Raw genomic sequence first — 21,593 nt, forward strand, 5'->3', positions numbered from 1 at the left:
CCAGGCAGAGGAAAAGATCCAAGGATGTGCTCAAAACATTTCTTCCATGACCCCTGGGAATCTCTAGCCCACGACCACTCAAAGAGTAGCAGCATTTGGAATGGTATCCATGCACTAGGAGCACACACAGACCCTGCAAAACAAAGCAGCATACCACCTCAAAGTATGTACCCACTCACACTGTCAGCCACCAACTTCCCTCCCCTTAGATATATGGGGAGGAGTCTGTGGCTCCTACATTAACTTCATCAGGACACACGGAACTAGACTGGAAATCATCCTTGATCCCACAATGCCCAAGTAGCAGCCAATTAGTTCATTTCCCTCTAAGTTCTATCCAATTTCTTTCTGGAACCCGTAACCACCTCTCTGAGGCAGCAAGTTCCAGATCTTAACCAATTACTGTTCAAGTTTTTAAAACACAAGAATAAGGAAGACATCAAAAAGCTGCAACCTTGACTACAGGTATGGCTGACTGATCCATTGTCGATGATAAACAGAACTGCTGGAAGTAATAGAAGCGAGAGTAGTGACAATTAGTTTGATACACATACAAATTTTTTAACTTGCTTGGAATCATCAGTCCCTAACAAGGTAAACAAAAGGTTTCAGTGTTAATCTTTTTTGTCTGCACATTGACTTAGAACTTGCACCTCAATCACAGCATCTGAAGGCCCAGGAAGCTTTTTGTCTGCAATAAACAGCATCAAACTCGGTCCAGTCAGTTTCCAAGTGAAGCACTATGGGAGCAAGTGCAGAGAGCTCTGTTCTCCGGGGCCACAGCACGCAACAGGAAGCTGATTGGTCTGGCTTCAATCATGCCTGAACTCCGTTCCATTATCACAGACCTCCCATTTCCCAACAATATTGTTTTTTTTAAAAAAGAAACTGATTACTCTTGAAAGCCAGTTTAACTTGGCTGGAAGCAAAGTTGAATTGTGAAACATTTGCTGAGCTGACAAAGTGGAGGAGGGAAAAGAAAAGCAAATGTCTGTTTAAACCCTACAGTGTTAGTCAAGGTTTCTTCTTTATGCTGGCTTAGGGATCACTCGGCTTGGTTCTTCACATAATGATTATTGTAGAGACCACAGAGAGCCTGAACACAAGACATCAAAGACTTCTAAAAGCTCAGATGTCAGCACACATTCCTGTATTAAATTCTCTCTTCCACACAAGTGCCCAGCTGGAACACAAATTGTCTTTGGGGATGGGGGGGGGGGGGGGGGAAGGGGGAAGGGAACCTTTAAGCCTCCGCACACAAGTCCAGCTCCAACTTAGATGTAAAGCACAAATCTCTTGCAAATTTTGCAGGCTACTCTGTTATCTTGGCTCATAACCTTGCCAGGACCAATAGCCTATAACCACAGGAACTCTGACGAAGTGGTTCTGTGGTAAAGTAAAACAAAACTTTAATTAAGTTTGGTGCATTACCATTAAATATCAAATGAAAAATATTCAGACCACAAACACGGCACTGCCACACCAAGACTACAACTGTAAATCCAAGTCGATTTCAATTGATCTTGTAAAGTTATAGCAAGAGTTAAATGGAAAAAGGAGAACTTGCCCAGCTGGATTGTGGAAAGCTGGATCAAGTTTCACATCCAACAATCAATCTTTCTCAGACTCCTGTCCCTTCCCTTGACCTCAGCAGGAGGAGACTCATTTCATTCCAAGTGCTGGGAGGATGAGATCTCCCATGTGTTGATCAAGTTTCCAACTGACTGTACTTCAGAATGACAGCTGGATGCAACTGCAACTAATGCACCAGTTGGCAATGTTTTCCTGCTACAATTATCAGGCACAACAGTGACCCTACTCCACTCATTTACATGGCAAGTCACAGCCAGTTCTGTACTTTCCTTTGTTGCAACTTTAAATCATCTGCAGTGCTAATCTTCAGGGAAGCTTGCTCGAAGGTTTTAAGGTAAATGCAATAAATATAAAGCCATAAATTTACACAATAAAACTAAACCGCTGTTAGAAGCACTGCTTCATTGCAAGAGGAGATTGCGTGTTACTGCTTAATTATAGCTTATCCACTTTGGCTGTATGTTGCTCATCTGTATGGGTGATTGCTGCTGCAGGCATACTTTATAATCCTTGATACTTCCACATCTGTTTTGCATTTCATGAGCTGGATTTCAGCAATTCAAAATGTGTGCATGTTTGGAGGGGAGGTGTGGTAGGGGTAGAAAAGAAAAATTATGGACCATTGTACAAGAAAGCCAACAGCAATTAGTTTCTGTCAATGGTAAACCTTTCAAACAAAGCATGCAGCAAAAAGGATACATCAAGCAGTCGTGTCTTGCTCCTCTGCAGGCAAAGTGAAGTGATTGACATGGATCTGCACATCATCCCTTCTCCCTCCACAATGCACCAGGAACAGAGGGTGCAATCTGAACGACTCGAAGTAAATAACTGCTCCAGTTACTACACAGGATAATGTTGATATAGATAACAAAAAGGCAACCGCAATGGAATACTGATTTTAAAAATGTCCTTCCCCCTTTTACCTTGGCACATACAACGATAGCATCACTGTGCTCCTGATACAAATTCAGAGTGATCCTCGACAAAAGCGGAGGGAATTCTTCCCCCAAAACAATGTGCATGGTGGAGAAATGGAGCCTGATAGATGGGGAATTTTTTTTTTTAAAAAACATTTCCTAGGGCAGGCAGCAAGGAATTGAGGGTAAACCAGGCGCAGATTAGACCTGAGCTAACTGAATAGTCGGGATACTAGGTGGAATTGAGGAGCTCACCTCTCCTTTCTTCATTTTTACTTTCCAACAAGATTTCAGCAAATTCATTCAGTGTACTAAGCCACCAAGATCAGATAAGCATCAAATCTACGAAGAGCTAATGACAATGGCCCCTAATGCTTTGAAATGTAACATGGAAGGTAGGTCCAGTTGGTATCCACACACACCCATTGTATGCTTGTGAGAAAACTTGCCCAATTTTGGGCAGCATCACGATACAGTACATGAACTCTTTCAACTTTGCTGTAGCATCACTTGACGACCAGAAGCAGTTAACCAAAACATGGGAAATACAATTCAAAGGCTTAAATGCCAGAATATAGAAATCACAGACATCAAGATAGGGTCAGCCTTGGCAGAAACTTTCCTTTTAAAAGCTGATGATGATGAACATCAGAACGAGGTATTATAGGCCCTCTGTGGAATCACATGTAGGCAAGGAGCCAAGATCTTCAGGACTGGAAGGGAGAAAACTGGCAAGTTGCATAAAAGGAAAATGCTTTGGTTTCCATAAACTTCAATTTATGGAGGTGCAACTTGATTAGTCGAGCAGATGGAACACCCAGCATGGCAATCAGAATCACAAGATGTTCAACATAAAGACGAAATGTGCTTGGGTTCCTCTGGAACTTGGTTGCCTAAGTATTTGACATTCATTATAGTGGCACGGAAGCAAAAAGGAAAATACAATTGACTGTAATGAGATAAAGGGACAGACTTGGAAGAAAATTAAATCTAGGTGCTTTATTCTACACAGTTTACAGAATTTTCTAGGCATTGAAGATTTTTCATTAAAATACTCCCAAATGCTGATTACGTTCCAGTTTTTCACCACTTCACAAATAATGAGCAAACAATCTCATTTTAGTCCACAGTTAAAAAACACTAAAATGGACATCTGCAGAATAAAAGCGCCCACAAGCTCACTGCGCACTTAACAAGTGTAGGATGAAAGGAACATGCAAGTCCTCACTTTGACTGTCAGATTACTCACATTATTATTTAGTTCGGAACCAGATGCCAAAAGCCTGAACATGTGTTCACCATTTACAAGAAAAACATTATATTCAAATGATGCAAAATAAGATTCTGCAATAACAAAAAGCTATTCAGGCTTGACCTCATTTCGTGTTGGTGCACAGCTGAAAAAGCAAAAGGACTGGAGGGAACTGCAATTTACTGACTTGGGCTGAAATTTGGTTACTCGACTCAATGCCAAGTTAACCCATCTCAGCTTCAGTGATAACCATGGTAGAACCGGTTACAAAGAGGGGCCTCTTGATGACCATCTGGCAGCCGATATCAATCTGTATTTGTGCAGGGCAAGATCAAAAAATTGTTTGCAGTGCTGTCCAAGGTCAAATAGCCTGCCGATACTTAAGATGTTGGCTTAATCATGACCATTTCACAGCAAGAGACCACTTGGGCCTTATGGAATTTTATCTAGCAGTAATTATCCCAGAGGAAAAATTGGGAAATAGATAGCTTCAGCATGAACTTTACGTACAATAGCTTCCTCTTACCCCGTGGCCTCCCGCAGCCAATCACTACATTCCTAAAAGTTCAGAAGATCACAAGAGTCAGGTGACCTAAAATGTATATAGAAAATATATCACTTTCATTGAAAAGTCACATGTTGTGCCGTTAAGGGTGTATTTACACTACAAAAGCTCAGGGACCTTGAAGGTCTGGACTCAAGATCAGAAGGGACCCACAGAAGCTTTTGGTTTCTCAATAACAACAATTAAGCATAGCACAAAATCTTCAAAAACCATAATACAGACAACACTAGTTTTGAACCTACTCAAAATTAAGGATATGTCAGAATATCTGACAGGCAATTGTGTCTGGGGAAAAACTTCCTCACACAATGCCTTATAAGGGCTCCTTACAAGGAACATCACAATACCTTTCCCCACTTGGTATTAAAGGGACAGCAACTGATCCAAGACGGGAAATACAACCATTTTCTGCACAGCAAGATCGTAGATCTGTTTTTAAATGACATAGGATAAATGGTTGACAGGAAAGTGGATAGAACTTTTGGAACAGCATCATCCTTCAGTTGACGGATGGGACCTCAGTTTAATACCAAACTTAAAACAGCATCTATGTGCAGTACTGAGTAAATGCTGCACCAAAGTTCCAGCATGGATATCTGCAAGTCTCTGGAGAGAGGCTGTCCTTTCAGCTAAAAACATGTTATCAATTGGTATGGGAAATTCTCTTGGTAACCTGTCTGACATTTGCCCTTTAAATAATACATTAATAAAGACTGATCATTGAACATGACATCCATCATCAAGGACCCTCACCATCTGGACTATGCCCTCTTCTCATTGCTGCCATCAGGCAGAAGGTACAGGAGCTTGAAGACCCACACCGAGGTTTATCAACAGCTTCTTCCCCACTGCCACCAGGTTCTTCAACCAACCTGAAAACCCCTATTCTACTTCAGACTACATTTCCCTCAACTTGCACAGCAAAATAAAAGTAAACAATTTGGCATTTGTGCAAGTTATGAATAATGTTAATTTAAGTTTGTAATTTATGTTTGCTATGTTTGTAGTGTACTGTGCTGCTGTTGCAAAAAGCTAATTTTCATGGCATTTATACCCTGGATACATATGTCCACGATAATAAACTTGAACTCACTGTATGTCATGTTTCACCATATCAAAACACAGACTATAGAATTCATGTTGGGATTCACAACAAGCAAAAATGAAAGATATTTTATTAAAAATGACTGCCTTCGTAGAACCAAAACTGATGTTGAAGGTCCCTGCACAGCAGCCATGGGTTACAGGTGGGAAAATGCAATACGAGATCTTAGGGAAAGAAAAGACCCCTTAAACCTCAAGCTCAAATGAAGATTGGCTATTCTCATTAGATACATGGTCATGAAGATAAGCTCACATAGATAATAATGTAGATAAGATCTTTATTAGTCACATCTACATCGAAACACACAGTGAAATGCATCTTTTGCGTAGAGTGTTCTGGGGGCAGCCCGCAAGTGTCGCCACGCTTCTGGCGCCAACATAGCATGCCCACAACTTCCTAACCCGTACGTCTTTGGAAAAAGATGTCAATATTGTAAAGGCTAACAATGCTCAGAGTGGAAGAGAACACTATGTTCTCAGGTCTAATTTGTTGTTTTATTCCTGAAATCCAATATTAGAATGATTTTACATTTCCTACATAACTTACTTTTAATGAAATACAGCACTCTTAATGCAACTGCTTGGCTTTTTGAAAACATCTGTTCAAAACATTTCTGTCCCACTCTAAATTAGAGACAACGTGGCAAGACTAACCACATATACACCATGTGCACAAGCAGTAGGCATAGTAAGGACAGAATGCTGCAAGATTTATAGGTCATCCAAGTGAATAGGATTTTATTTAATATATTTACTTTTCCTTTCCCCTTTAAACTTCGTTAACAGTCAAGTCCTATTCAATTTGGTTTAAAGTCACTGGGGCAGTGAACCCAGTATGGATGCATTACTAAAAAGACCTACATGATGCAATTTTATGGCAGACTTATTTGCATCCATTTATAAGTACAATAAAAAACCAGAAACTGATTTTTTTGTGCAGAAATTACATTGGGTCAGTTAGATATTTAAAGCACATTTATATGCACACAAGAACTACCTTTGGGTACTTGGATCACAAGCCTGGCTTGTGATTCTGGGCAAAATTTCACACTCGTTAGAAAACAAACTCCCTTTTCAAGCTGTAGAAGAAAAAAACCATACCCACTCAAATCCTAATCAACTTCACTAGCATATTCCAACCTCAAGATCATTTCTTTTCAAAAAGTCTGCCACGATAAAGCATGTTGATCACAAAAAGATGGAGGGGTCAAAAATTCCTAATAGTTTAAAACAATCAAATCAATTAGTGGAGAAGCTTGCAGTCTAGACTTCACCAATACACACATTTTAGCCAGGCCAAGCAGCATCTGTGGAAAGAGAAACTGTTAGCATTTCAGGTCCAGACTCTTCAGAACTAATTGTGACAAAGGGTCCCAAACCCAAAACATTAAATATTTCTCTTCCCACAGACATTTGCCAGACCTGTGGGATATTTCCAGCATTTTCTGTTTTTGTTTCACATTTCCAACATCTACATTTTATTCTGATTTTCCATATTTTAGCCAATCGTGTCCTGGAGGACAATTTCTAAAAAGCTAGCTCATGATTTGATTAGTCACTTAAAATCTACTGTATATAACAGCACTCCAAAGAGTTTTTTGCTGAATATTTTCATTAACACTTTGCTGGTATCCTCCCTTACACAAATTAATTTCAAACAGCCACAATCATGATTCTCCTTCCATCAAATGCTTCAACCGATCAGGGAAAAGCAAGGCAAATCCAATGCAACTACTTACTATCAAGTCAGTCTAACCTCACTTAGTGCTTGAAAGAGAGACAATTTACCAACAATCTCCTTGGATCAGATTTCACCAGACTGGAGGAAAACAATTCCTGCGGTTTATATGGTATCCTTTTGCTGACCAAAGGCAGCCCAGTTTTGAATTGACCAAGGGTTTGCCCCATTTACCTTGAGAATCATTGCTGAAAAGCATTGGTTGCTATGCAGCTTTGAGTCAGACTTGCACCCATCTCAGTTAACAGGAGAGTAACTGGGCTAACATCTTGCACAAACTGGATCAGCGCACACATCCGTGGATCCGAACTAGATGTATGAATTGTCGACAATTTGTACTTATGTTGGTAGAGTTAGTAATTTAAATCTGACCAAGTTGGTGTTGATCTTTCATGAATTAATCACATCCTGAACAGGGTTTATAATAAGTAACTCATGTACTTCAAGGCAGCAGCAGAGAACCAGGCAGTCAACCCTTGGACGTGTTAATATATGGCATAAGCTACCTTTGGATCCCAGCATTCAGCATATTCTTTCAGTATCCTTTCAAAGGCTTCTATTTTAAACACTCGACATACCTCCCATTAAACAATCTGCTTTCTCTGACATTGTCATGAAATGTTATCGAATTAATGACCAATGCACAGAACTGAGAATTAAGGCAAATCCTGATAAAGTGAACATCTAGGTAATTGTGCTGAAGGATTAGAACTTGAGTAAAATTTTGGCAGATTTAAGACAAAAGGATAAGCTTCAGAAATAAAGTTTCCTGGCCTTCCAGTTATGAACGAGCAGGGATGTTCAACATACAAATAATCCAATCCTACTTTTCAAGATTAGGGAAATGAGAAGGCATTTGCTGTTTTGAAAGCCATTGTTATGACTTGAGTCTTCAGCAAAATGCAAGGAAAAATAGGGAAAAGAACAAATGAAGCATTGAACATCTCAAAGTTCATACTGACTGACCAGTCTGCAAATACTAATTGACATTTTGCCATCTCCTAATTATTGCCCAAGTCACAAGTACAAAGGCAAGCCTAACCAGTCAAGCTGCACAACATGTGGGTTATGAAGGAAATCGATTGCACTGAAAGTATATTCTTTGAAATGTTCATGCATTAAATCTATTAGAGCATGTCATTTTCTGTGGGATTGATACCAGAAGTAATCTATTTTGAAAGGGAAAGAAAGACATCAGCTGTCCTTACAATGGAGGGTCACACACTGGTTTTAAAGAACTAAAATGGTTAGGAAAATAATCTAAAGGCTTTGGGACCCACCTTAATGATGTGCCAAGTGACCTCACTACAAAGGCCTCCCACACTCACCGTGTAAAATGTAGCACATGTCCCTTTCAGGGATTCCCCAAAGCTTTGCAGACAAAGATGCATTTTCGGTATAGTTTCTGTTGTAATACTGCAAACTCTATAACCTACCTGCAGTTGGTAATCTCCCATAAACAATCATTTGATAATAAGCAAATCACCTGCTTAAACAATGTTGCCAAAGACATAAATACCGGTCAGGACACCAAGGAAAAATACTCCGGTCCTTAAAATAGTTCCATGGGCTTTTACACCCCGAGAACAGACATGGCCTCAGTTTAAGAAGTTCAAAAAAGAACAGGGATGGGAGTATTTTTTTAAATAGCACAATAAATGACAATGCTTCTGAGAATTTAATAGTGGAGACTCTGCCAGACTGCACACTTCCCAACTGTACAAGGCCAAGACCACCTTTCCTTTTGTATTTCCTAGATTTGGAGGACATTCAAAGGTTGACAATTCCGGTCATTTACAGCAACAAAGTGACAAATTCTCTGCACATTGAAGTCTGTTACAGCAGACAATGCCAGTACCTCTGCAAACAACATTCAGGTGCCAAACAATACATCACAGTTCTGAACCCTCAGTTCACTAGGAAACAGGAAGACCAGTTAGATCAGCAGAGACAGTATAGCAGATCAACTTATTGTCCTACTGCTATTTGAATTCAGTTCTTATCATGCATCGATGATCAGTTTTGAACACTAGCTTTATTAAAACTAAGTTTAGCAAAGTTCTTCTGTTCCACAAACAACCACCAACAACTCTGTGCATAACGACAGCACTTTTAGCACCACTTATTCTCTGAACCCCTCCCTTTCTTGTTTGGACCTGAACAAAGAAACAGTGCAAAATAGGCAAAGGCAAGGAGGACAGATTACAATTGCCAAGCAGAGGTGATGCAATTTTAAAAGGAAAATCAGAAAGGAATGAAGTGAAGCAGGTGGAAAGATACAAGGGCTTGAGTTGAGGAGTGAGATACAGGCAAGTGACGGCATGGCTGGCTATGTTAGAGGGGGAAAGAGGAACAAGCAGGAGGCTGTATAGTGAAAAAGAACTGTAGGGATTGGGGGTGATGGAGCATGGATAGGCAAGGCCCTGGATGCAATTTAAATTCAGTAACAACGTGATATGAGACATTATTAGATAGGGCAAGCAAGTTTTCACACAGGGATGGGCAAGTGGGACTTGATGAGACAATATGCAAACAGATCAAGAAACTAAAATTTGCGCAGGAAGTAAGTTGGGAGACCAAACAGAATTTGACAGGCCAAACTAAAGCAACAAAGCAGGATGGCAAGCTGAAAAAGGTGGGGGTGAACAATATCCTACTGCAAGAAGCAAACAGTCTGCAATGGAAGAGTTCTGGGTTAATGTAGGTGCTGAATTCCGTCAATGTTCAAAGCCAGGGCAGCAGCCTTGAGGTTCAAGTGTTGTTAATGGAGTAGGTTCTGGACAAAGCACAAGAAGAAACTTGAGACTTTGGTTTTAATAGAAATAATTATGATTCAGGGAAATGATAGCAAGCAAGCACTCAGAACAGTGGGCTTGGAGAGTGTAGGTGTGGAAGATGGACAGCTTCACTAATCCTGAGAACAGGAGGAACCACAATAGGGGAGGTTGGGGGGAAGATCAAGTACAAAGACAGCAGGGGAACTCATGGTCCAGTCAAGTGGTCTGGGAAGGATAACATCATAATGCAGCATAGAATGACATTCACAACTTTGGTCAGAGCCATTTCTACAAGTGGTACAGAAATCAGGTTGAAGAAATTCAAACAGGCAAGAGACAACACAGTTGGACATTGAGAACAAGTGACCTCAGATAAAAGGGGTTTAAAGACATACCTTTCTTTTTAAAGTGTAATGACAATAGCAAAAGGTACAGAGGGCCAGATGAGGGAGAATTATCTGCAACTTCAGCTCAGATGTGGCTGAGGTGGTGGTGGTTGAGTGGTCAGAAGCCCAGTGGGAATGGGGTTAGAGGATAAGCAACGAACACACGGTCAAGATTAACATGATCTGGGCAATGCAGCTTTCTTATCCAAGATTCAACCCAAAGCCTCCAAAATAGTCCTCGCTTAGCACACACCAACAGAGCTGCAGCAGATGCTGACATTCGTATAAATCGGTGAGCCATCCATATCAGAATCGATTTCTATGCAGGGAAGCTGCTCAGCATTAGCTAATGTTTGAAGCATTAAATACAATTCAAAATAGAGCAACAAAACAATGCTTCATCAATATTACTTATCCATTCCTCATGACTTCCATGCATCCTGCCCACCTATAAAATTCTTGGTTTTGTCGTTGTACAGTTTGAGCTTAAAATCTGTTTACTGCGCCATGCAAAGTTAAAAATAGAACCAAATCAAACCGATTCACAATAATCTACTGTAAGCAGCTGGAGCGGAATCCCAGCAGAACATTACCCTAACTGCAACTGGATATTGCCAGATGTGTGAACTGCTTCGGTGGGAAAATCCCACGCAGAACTCCAGGACCATCAACCACAGGTCAAAATCCTCCAAAACAAACCCAAGCTCTAGTCGGAGGAAACAAAACTGTTGTCTTGGTCAAGAACAAACACCTCTATTTACACAAAGGTTTTTTTGGGTTGGGTAGATGGGAACGATCCATCCAGGAATATGCGCAAGTCTGTGCAATCCCCAGCTTCAGAAATTAGTACTTGAACACACACCAGGTTTGTGCCAAAGTAAATACACAAAACATTACTATACTAAGAACTGATCAATGAAAGATGGGAATTCTTAAAAATTTTTTTGAAAATTTAACATTACACATCGTTCTAATTTCTCTTCCAGTCCCTCTGCCACCACCTCTCCTTCCATCTAGTTGTGTAGGATTTTGGCCATGTATTTTTGATGTAATGAGATTGACAGTTCCCAACGAATCTGTAATTATTCCAGGAATGATCCAGTTACACTTAAATACAATACCAATATTAGTTGTGCGAGTGTTTTTGACTTCAGTATTATTTACATAAGTTTAAAACCTGAAGGCACTCACCCCCAGCCATCTTGCACCCTTATTGGCTGCTTGTTGTATCTGGACCTTCTTCAAGGTAACATTGTAAACAGCTCCTTCCTCTACCTCTTCTCCCCAGTCTTGGATTGAATTGTGCTGTGGAAGATCAAGACCCAAAAGAGTAAATCCTCTGAGAAATATGATAAATGTTTAAATACAGTTCACTGCAAGGAAAATTTGGACTACTATGCACTCTGCTCAAAAAACCATGGTCCCAAATACATTCCAGCAATGCTCAAGGGATATTAAATACACTAGGGAGACAATTCATTAGATTCGCAAGGAATAAAATTGCTTCTCATTTCAAAGTTTGAACAAATCCCAATCTCCACACGCAGCACAGTCTTTTCACGATGGCATTTAAACAGAGATACTTTTAGTATCAACATATAAATCAGTTCCTAAACAGATTGATATTTTGCAAGGTAGAACTATTATTAAATGCAGGACATTGATAAATTTATATACAATACATCAAATCCATATCTTTATCATCTTTTTGACCAAGAGCTTGGAAAGCTTGAGGCGTCAATCTTAATTCACATTTGATACTGCACAATTCACAGCAGGAGCAGCATTTTACTTTGAAGTAAACATGCCGCAAATCTTGTTTCAATTTCCCCTACTCTATCAGGGATCACACTGTTTTTATAGACAGGATTTTTAAATGAAGGGCAAGCAAAGAAAATAAAATGAGATTGATAGTCAACAAATTAAATCTATTCGACAGTGGAAAAGGCAATGCCATATTTTCAATGACTGCACTACCCCAAGGCCAACATATTCAGTGATAAGGAATGCTAGTTCTGGCTTCTGTTCCCTCACACCCACTGCTAAAAAACAAAGCATAGCCAACTGTACCATTTTAGGCTTCCAAGGTAACCGCATTCGTATTTTCCTCTTCATGATCCTGGCTCTTGGATTCTTAAGCGCTTTGAACTGAAGTTTTAGAAATCCTGTCACACACTTCACTAAGTTACTGCACTGCTTGGCTTTGGAACAAATCCATTTCTGGCAGAGTTCACTGCAACTCCTCCCACTGTGATGCAAGACCTTCCTGTCTGCCCGAGCTTAAACTTTTATTTCCAAAGTCTCTTCTCACCCTCTCCACAAAAAGTCTACCTCTGCCATGCAGTAGCACCTCTTGGCTTCATTTCTTGCGTGCTTAAAACTTCAGAGGCGAGACCAGAGTCCAGCCCCTCGTGAATAAGGTGCTGGTGAGTGAAAGGCGAGTTTTGTCAGCACTGGAACAAAAGGGAAGGAGTGGTGAAGAGGGGTGGGTTTACAGGCAACATTATCTGCCTGTGTAGACTTGTATGAATAATTAAAACCAGACTGCTTCAATTGAGACGTATACACTGTACAATTCAGTTGCCTATTAAAAGAGAAACATCCACAGACAAGTACAACAAATCTTCTATCCAAACATACTGTGATCAAATGCAAAACCACTCAAAACAAATAAAAGCAGCTCTCTATTCACGCTCCCTTTTGCTCTGTGTTTCACAAGCAGAAGTGCCACTGATAAGATGCCAATGAACTCTGGGGATGAAGTCAAGCAAAAGTTATGGTAATTTTTTTTGTGGGGGCAGGGAAAGCGAGAGGTAGTTTACAGCTTTTTTTTGCATCTTTCCTTCTACCCCCTTCCGCAGCATGGTAGCGAGAGAAAGCAAAAGCCACACTGATGATGATTAACGTTTGCACAATACTTGAAAGAGAAGATTAGTGAAATTTTCACAGTAGAATAAATATTTACAATTGGAATACAACAAAAGGACTCGTTCTGGAGGCAAGTTTTTTTTTTAAAAATGCAATGTTCCTCATTACTATAGTAAAAACAAAGCCAGGGCTGGGGGTGGGTTGGGAGTAATAGAAATGGCAGCAATCAACCATTAAAATCTCTTATTTGTTGACATGTCTCCCAGCAGGCTCATCCAATGCAGATAGATTCTCAAACTAATTTATAAATGTGCAAAATCTAGTTAGGGTAGTAGCAGGTGTCCATTTATCACATACAATTCCAGTGCACATAATTACTTAGCCAATTCAGAAAAAATATTGACATGACCGAATCTGGAATTTACATACATAGAACAGTACAGTACAGCACAGCACAGAACAGGCCCTTCAGCCCACAATGTTGTGCTGACATAGCTAATCCCTCCTACCTACAGATTGCCCATATCCCTCTATTTTCCTCATTCGTCTGCCCACGTTAGGTCTCGTTTTAACATTCTCAGCTTCTCTAATTTCTCATTAATCTACAGGATCAGCCTGGTAAACCTCGCCTGTACCCTATGCAAAACCTTGATGCCCTTCCTTAAACATTATTCCCAAAAACAAGTACAAGACTATTTAGATCATATGAACTAGAAGCTTTGTTAAATATTTTAGCATATTAGTTTTCATGCATGTGCTGTTAAGGGTGTTTATGTTTCTAATAATTCCCTTAAAGGATTTGAAGTACAAAAACTGTACAAATGCAGGTCATTGAAATGTTTGCAAATCATTTCACAGTACTCAGACTCTTCAAGCAGTGTATCACGATTACCAAACAATGCCTCATTTCCATGGAAATCCAAGACAATTTGTATCTGGACCTAAACACAGTGACATTGAGATGTGCAGTTCTCTATGGCATTGAAGACAAGACAGATGTGGAGATAAGACATTTGATATATTGTCTTCACTTCTTTGTGTGCATTTTGATTATTTCCATTCAAGCAAAGGACAGTTTTCAGGCCTTACTCAAAATGTAGTGAACATAAAACAAAACAATTCTATTTAGCTCAAACCCCCATTAAGATGCATTCGTCACAAAAAGTTCTGCCAGTTCTACTTTAAGGTTGTTTGCTGAAAGATGTTTCTTTTGTCTGTACATCAGTTACAAAGCTGAATTTCTCATGTTATCCATAGCAAAGCAAAATTAAATCAAATATTTCTTTTGCATCAAACCACATAACTGTCGGTGTTGTTTCGTATTTGGAAGTTTTCAAAAACACCATTTTTTACATCCACAGGTGCTAGCTGAGACTAGCCATTTAAAATTTATGATAATCAAACACGGATTTAATAGTTTTCAAATTTCAAGCAAATTTTCATAACCAGAGTATAACATTTCCATTTGAAAACTCAAAAAAAGTTGCAATGTAAACTACCAGCCTTGGACTGATAGAACTTATGAAATGGCTTATTTCAGTCTTTAGAGAATAAACAGCATTTTAAAGCAATTGATTAGAATTTCTTTACTAGTTGTTAACCTGCATTTCTTTGAAAGAAAATGCTTTTTTTTGCATTAGATTATAATCACAATCCAATTTCACGAGCTCTATTATTCTGGTTTTGTTTATCCTCCTATGACAGACACAAGATCAAATATAATCGCTGCCCCTCCCCACATCTACAAGTGTCTGCTCATATCAATCAGGCCTTTTAGCTACCCATGTTATTGTGGAAGAGTACAGCAACTTCCCAGCCCAACAGGTACATATCTTACAGCTGATGAAACTCTGCCCTTCTGATGAAGAGTCTGCACCTTCCAACCCACACTGACAGTGGTATGGCCCTGTAATTGCCTGTTCTCCCCTCTTCTATTGGCACATTCTCCTGCAAAAACTCATATTACAGCCCTCCTTCTGTAAAATCCTAATTCATGCCCAGAAAAATGCAACTTCTCAGTCTTTGCTATGCAATTTCCAACTTCCCTCTCAAACTTCAACTCTTCCTTAACCTATCCTTCTGCAATAACAATCCTTCCTGTTTATGCAACCTTCACATCTCACCCAACCCTGCTCCCACATTCTAGTTGCCACAACATCTTCCCTTTCAATGTTAACGTTGTCTTTGAAAACCATCTCAGCTCTCCAAACCCCCATGAGTGAGAGGCTCCCAAATCTCGTGACCTTTTCCAGAAAATCCACATTCAGCGATAAACAGACTTCATGCCCCGATACAGCATTGCAACTCCTAACTCAGAGTCCCAAATCCTTTTGAGTGATGCCTGCATTTAAAGGCTTTTCCCATTCACACTTTAATAGTCAGCAATTACCCTCAAATGCCTCCAATTCATTGCTTAGTTAAACAAGACCTTTCTTGCTGGAAGTAACATCTCCCACAAACTTTGCTCTTCCTACTCCTGCTCTATGCCTGAAGTATCCTGAAGATTTTTCTTGGCACCTTAACTACATTCTGCACACCAACACCTCTGCACAAAATATTAAACATTAATCCCAATGTCAAATGCAAACTGATGACCGCTCAATGCTGCAATGCAGTTATTTCACTTTGTTGGGATAACATTCTCAATTAAATCTGGTTATTCTTCAGTTTCTGCACAGTTCCCATTCAACAAATAATAGTGCATTTGTGATACTGGGTTCCAGAACAAACAACTAAGTGAGCAAGGAACTAAAACAGAACGTGCTGGAGAAGCTCAGCAGGTTGGACAGCATCTGGAAAGAATAACCCGTTTTTTTAGGTCTGTGACCCTTCATCAGATCTGAGAGAGATCCAGGCTAGTTTCGGTAGGAGATAAGATCGTCAGGGGGATGAAAGAAAGGGGGAGGAAAGAGGAATGTGTAGAACAAAAGGGAGTGTCTGAGGCAAGAGGAACTGAAATGGTTCATTGTGGATCGTTATCAGCCCATCAAACATTTAGGTCTGCTTAATAATTGTTAACTGTAAAGTGATGGGATTTACTTAGTTGGCTAGACTTGTGTCAGATAAAAGAAACAAATAGAAAATGTTGGAGAAATTAAGCGGGTGGGGAAGCATCTGTGGAAAGAGATGCAGTTCACATTACAAATGAGGGATCCTTCAGACGAGAAAAAGAACTAAAGTTATTAAAAAAAAAGTACAGCACAGGAACAGACCCTTCTGACCATGTTGTGCCCAATTACATGCCTCACTAAACTAGTCCCTTCTGCCTACACAAGGTCCACACCCCTCCATTCTCTGCACATTTGTGTGCCTAAGAACATTTTAAATGCCTCTACTGCATTTGCCTCCACTACCACCCCTGGCAGTACATTTCATGCACCCACCACTCTATGTAAAAGAAAATACTTGCCCCGCACATCTCCTAACCCCTCTCACCTTAAATGCACGCCCTCTAGTATTAGATATTTCAGCCCTGGGAAAAGATACCAGCTGTATACTCTATGCCTATCAATCTTAAACTTCTATTGGGTGTCCCCTCAGCCTCCACGACTCCAGAGAAAAGAAGTTTGTCCAACCTCTCCTTATAGCACATACCCTCTAATCTAGGCGGCTTCCCGGTAAGCTTCTTCTGCACCTTCTCCAAAGCCTCCGCAGCCTTCCTATAATGGGGCGACCAGAAATGAATGCAATACTCCAGATGTGGCCTAACGAGAGTTTTATAAAGCTGCAATACAACTTCCTGACTCTTGAATACAACTTCCTGACTCTTGAATACAATGCCTCATCTAATAAAGGCAAGCATGCTGTATGCCTTCTTTACCACATTTTCAGCCGATGCAGTCACTTTCAGAGAGCCATGGACTCGGGGCCCCAAGATCCCTCTGTATATCAACACCCAAGGGTCCTGCCATTAACAGTGTAATGTTCCTTTACATTTGATCTTCCAAAGTGTAACAACTCACACTTGGCCAGATTAAACGCCATCTGCCGAAATTCTTCTGCCCATATCTGCAGGTATTCTTGGGTGTGTTTCAACACAAAACGTTAACCATTTCTTCCTACGGATGCTGCCCCACCTGCTGAGCTTTTCCCCCCAGCATTTTGTTTCCATTTCAGATTTCTATCATCTGCAGTTTTATTTTCATTATCAAACCAGGATCTTCCTCGCTACAACTGGTGTAAGAGCTTTCTATATCCATCCTGCTAAAATTTTAAGAACCAAAACACCTATTCCCGTCACGCTACAAGTAAATGCAGAAACTCAGTGACACACCAGCTTCTGGAAGGTTGTTATTTCTGGCCTTTTCAAATATGATTCACCTGGCTGTAAACTCTTGACTGCAGATGATGGCTAATCAACTTGTCGACGTCTGGGGTGAGGTTAGTGAATCATTGCTCCAATGCAGATAAATCTACGCCAGAAAAATCAACTGCAACCTTCAGAACGTGTCAAGGTAAAAACTCACTTAAAGTTCCTCACCACTGAAAATTAACTAGACATCATTTCCTTTATGCTCCAACAGTTTTTGCAAGCTCAACAAACAAAGTTCTCCAGCATCTGTGAATAGTTTTCTGCTTAAAGTACATCCAACTGTGCCATCTAAAATATTAGTGTATTCCCACATAATACCCAGACGCTTGCTGTATTATTATTATCCTGGAACCAAGTGAACCACTAGCAACTGTAGTTGGAAAAGCTTACGGTTGCATTATTTAGATCCAAAGACTGGAAAACACTGAACAACGATAGTTTGAACCGAGTTCAATGTTACTTTGGATTCCGCAGATGTAGCATTCAGTGTTTGAGCATTGTGATGAAACAAGACAAAACTTGCATTCATTTGGCATCTTTTACCAGTGCAAAGCCTCCCAAAGTAACTTATAGCCAAACAAATAATTTCTGCCCAAAGTGTAGTCAGTATTTTACCACAGGAAATTCAATAGCCAGTTTGAATTTAGCAAAAGTCTGACAAACAGCCATGAAGTTGCAAGGCAAGCAATGTCCATTATACAAGGCTTGGATTGATTTAATGCTGAATCAAAATGCATCAATTTATCCAGCATTATCTTTTGCAACAAAACATGCTTTATGGCTAAACATTAGAGGACATCAGTTTTGAACAAGTAAAACTGCTACATTTTTGACCTGTTGAGATTCCACAAGGAAAGTAGGATTGTTGAACAAGGTAATTCCCATTCTTACATGATGATTTTAAGCCAAATTACCAGGCTTTCAAGAATACAAAAGAGTAGATATAAATGAAGTTCTATGACAGAGCAACTGCTGTCCATTTTGACAGGAAATAGCACAGGGAAACCATGTAAATGGAGGAACAACCCACAAGCTCAAATTTTAGAAAACAAAGGAGGGAAGTCAAAAATCTTAAAGCTCAAACATGAAAGCCAATAAAAATAAACTCAAATTCAAAAAAGTGGGCTTGGCAGGAAACATTCACCTCACTCATAGATCAAAATATGTTATTAATCACATTTCATTAATAAATCATCCAGACATATCCTTTAAAATGGAGCCATGAGCGAGGGGAGGTTGACATCACAAATTACTTCAGCATTGTCTCCCTGTTCTCAAAATCAGATGTCAATGTCTTGGACTTCCAAGCTAGCAACTGCAAGAGCAGCCACTGGATGCATTTCCTGGTGAGCCCAAGGTTGCTTTCGAATGTCACCACCAGGCTGGAATCACCTGCCTCCCAGAACAGAGGAATCATGTCCAAGTTTTGGCTGCAACTTTCCTCAGACTGGGCTGATGTCAAAGTCCTTGATGATGACAAGAAAACTGCAGCAATCACTGAGTGGCTAGCAACTGGCAAGTTTACAAAAGTTTACAAAAGCATCCTGCCATTAATTGGCTACTCTTACATTCAATTTTGTACAATCGTTACAAATCAAGTTTGGTAAAACTAAACATCAATTTTATTCAAAATATAAAAAGATACTCATTAGTAAGCTGGGCACAACCAGAGTCAAAAAACATCCATCTATTGGACAGGCCAATAACATTTGCAAACCACAGTAGGCCTAAGATGCAGAGTCCTGCGATCAGTGAGGAAATATTTGATGACCAAAAAGACAGTGGGATATTGCACAACATGCCTTTCAGAAAGCTAATATTTGAGTATTAAACTAAATGACCCTGGCTACAGGAAGCCTCTAGCACAATATTTTGTCACACTATGTTCCTATTTAAGCCTTAAAAATAGCCTTGCATAGCAATGAATGCAATTCTAAGAAAAAAAAATCATGTTTTAGGAGGGCTCCAAGAGAGGGCATGAAAACTAGTTTGCCCAGAATAGAGAGTGAAGGCGAGCACAGAATTGAGGGCAAAATTGAGCAAGCTGACAGATAGCAAGCGAGAGAGCAGATAAAATTGAGGTAAGGCAGAAGAAAAAAGTCAAATGTTTTGACAGTAAAAATGTTCCTCAAAGACAGTCAACAGGCAAGAGTTTTTAAAAATGTTGGTGCACAGTGTGACATCTCAAGCAGCATCATTCCCATTCATAGTATTCTGTTGGTGTTTCTATTTGGGATGAGAAAGCAACTTTAGGATTAGCCTCAGGGCAAGGGACTGTCAAACTGCTCTGATCTAGTTAATGAGAAAAAAGGTCTCTTGCAACTGCTGTTATTGGCTTGGTTAAAAAAAATGTAGAGATTGCCTTGCTATCACAATAGCAGTTCCATTTAATAACAGGGCAACGGTACACGACCTTCACCGCTGATAACGTTAATATGTTGCGAATGAAGTGTAGTCTGGAAAAAGATAGCAACTGTTTGGAAAAAATCATGCGCTCATAAGGAAAACATCCAGTTTTTTTTCCTCTCTGAACATGCTGTTTAAATCCTATTGATCAAATAAATTTCAGACCATATGTGCAGGATGACCAACAACTAGTTTAAGCCAAAGGGTGGGTGTGCAGTTTACATTAACAATTCCTTTGTTGGATATTGACCAAGTTTGGTTTCCAGATCTACTGTGCTTTGGATATTTGGGTAGCTGGAATAGACTGCCTTCCTGGGAATAACAAATTGTGCAAGCACTTTTGGAATTGATTGACAATTATTACTATACCAGCATGTTTTAGTTACTTGCAGGTGAGACAACTGAAACAGAACAGTCAATTGGCATCTAGTTATGTCCATTGCTTGTGGCACATCCAAACCAGAACCAAAACTCAAAATTGTCAGCTTTTAATTTTGTAAACCATCCAAGTGCCTATAGCCTTACTTTGCACTTAAGGCAGTGACTATAGCTACAGGGCCACATTACACTAAGTGAACCGACCATGGCAACTTGAAATAGAAAGGCAACAGGTGGAACAATCTAGACTTTAAAAGAGGGGAACTGGCTCTTGTTTTACACCAACTTGCATTCCCCTCAAGCCATGGGTACCAGCTGTGGCACATCACCAAGTCACTGCACAGCTCTAATATACTCAACATCCTTCTGTGGACTTAGCCTATATTAAAGTTTACTTTTATAAACAAATTACTCAAGATAGAAAAGGATGCCATTTTTTTTAAAACCTCACACCTCCGGCATATACAAAATGTAAAAAAAGGCAGCCAGGCTGATTATTCCTGTTTCACCGTTGATTTTGCCATCCAGAGTCAAAAACCATTACAGTTAGGCAAGGGAAACTCATTCCGCACCTTGAACACTTCCACCTTAAAAACAGCACACCAGAGCCAAATGCTCTCTCACACAATCATCAAATCACTTACTGCATTGCATAATGTTAAAAAAAATGGCCATCTTACCTAAAAAAGAAATTAAGCAGTTTAAATTTGTTCATAGCATCTGGTAGCTTCACAGCAAGGAAACAAAAGTTAGAGGGGGAAAGATATTTTAAATGCAAAACTACGCAGATGTTGTCTGCTCTCCCAGTTTGAAGGCTGCAAGCTTGATGCTCGATTTATTTTTTCCAGATGTCAATTTGTTGGCAGAAAGAACTGCTTGCAAAATAAAGGAATCCACATGAATTGCCCATCGTGGCTCCACTGTACTTGGAGATTCTTGTCCAACTTTGCGGGTTGGGTTCTAAACAAAAACAATAGCACAAAAACTTTGCATTGCCTTCATTTAGACGTTGAATCACAAGTCAGCCAAATAAGAATGGACACAAGCCATATTTTAGGGGTTATCTACGTTCAACATAGTGCTTCCATTCTCTAAATGAAAAAGCAGGGACAGGACTTCTTAGTGATGCTTCAGCATTTCAAGTATTGTGGCCTTTAGAATTAAACTTGTTGTCACCAACCAATATCCTTGAACAATGAAGGATTATTTTTTCAGAAAAATACACTGGTCCAGCTCTTACCAAGTCAGGGCTCATACTCTCTCGTCCATCATTTATTTTGTTTGAACCCCAATCTTG

The 21,593-nt window shown here is 39.8% G+C and overlaps 1 protein-coding gene across 6 annotated transcripts in view; it reads right to left on the reverse strand.

Moving 5' to 3' along the window:
* Positions 1 to 21,593, reverse strand: part of rgl1 (ral guanine nucleotide dissociation stimulator-like 1) — a 205,178-nt gene that overhangs the window by 38,201 nt on the left and 145,384 nt on the right. For 2 of the 6 annotated variants that reach the window (XM_052011787.1, XM_052011789.1), the window contains one exon: positions 11,524 to 11,637. The exons of 1 other annotated variant lie outside the window; for it this stretch is intronic. In XM_052011787.1, coding sequence (XP_051867747.1) covers positions 11,524 to 11,637 — 114 coding nt within the window. Of the gene's footprint in view, positions 1 to 653; positions 775 to 11,523; positions 11,638 to 12,402; positions 12,752 to 18,656; positions 18,681 to 21,593 lie in introns of those variants that run through there. 3 more of the 6 variants (XM_052011791.1, XM_052011788.1, XM_052011792.1) reach the window with 3 other exon arrangements.

This window comes from Pristis pectinata, chromosome 3, assembly GCF_009764475.1.
Source record: "Pristis pectinata isolate sPriPec2 chromosome 3, sPriPec2.1.pri, whole genome shotgun sequence".
In the NCBI taxonomy this organism is placed as follows: Eukaryota; Metazoa; Chordata; class Chondrichthyes; order Rhinopristiformes; family Pristidae; genus Pristis; species Pristis pectinata.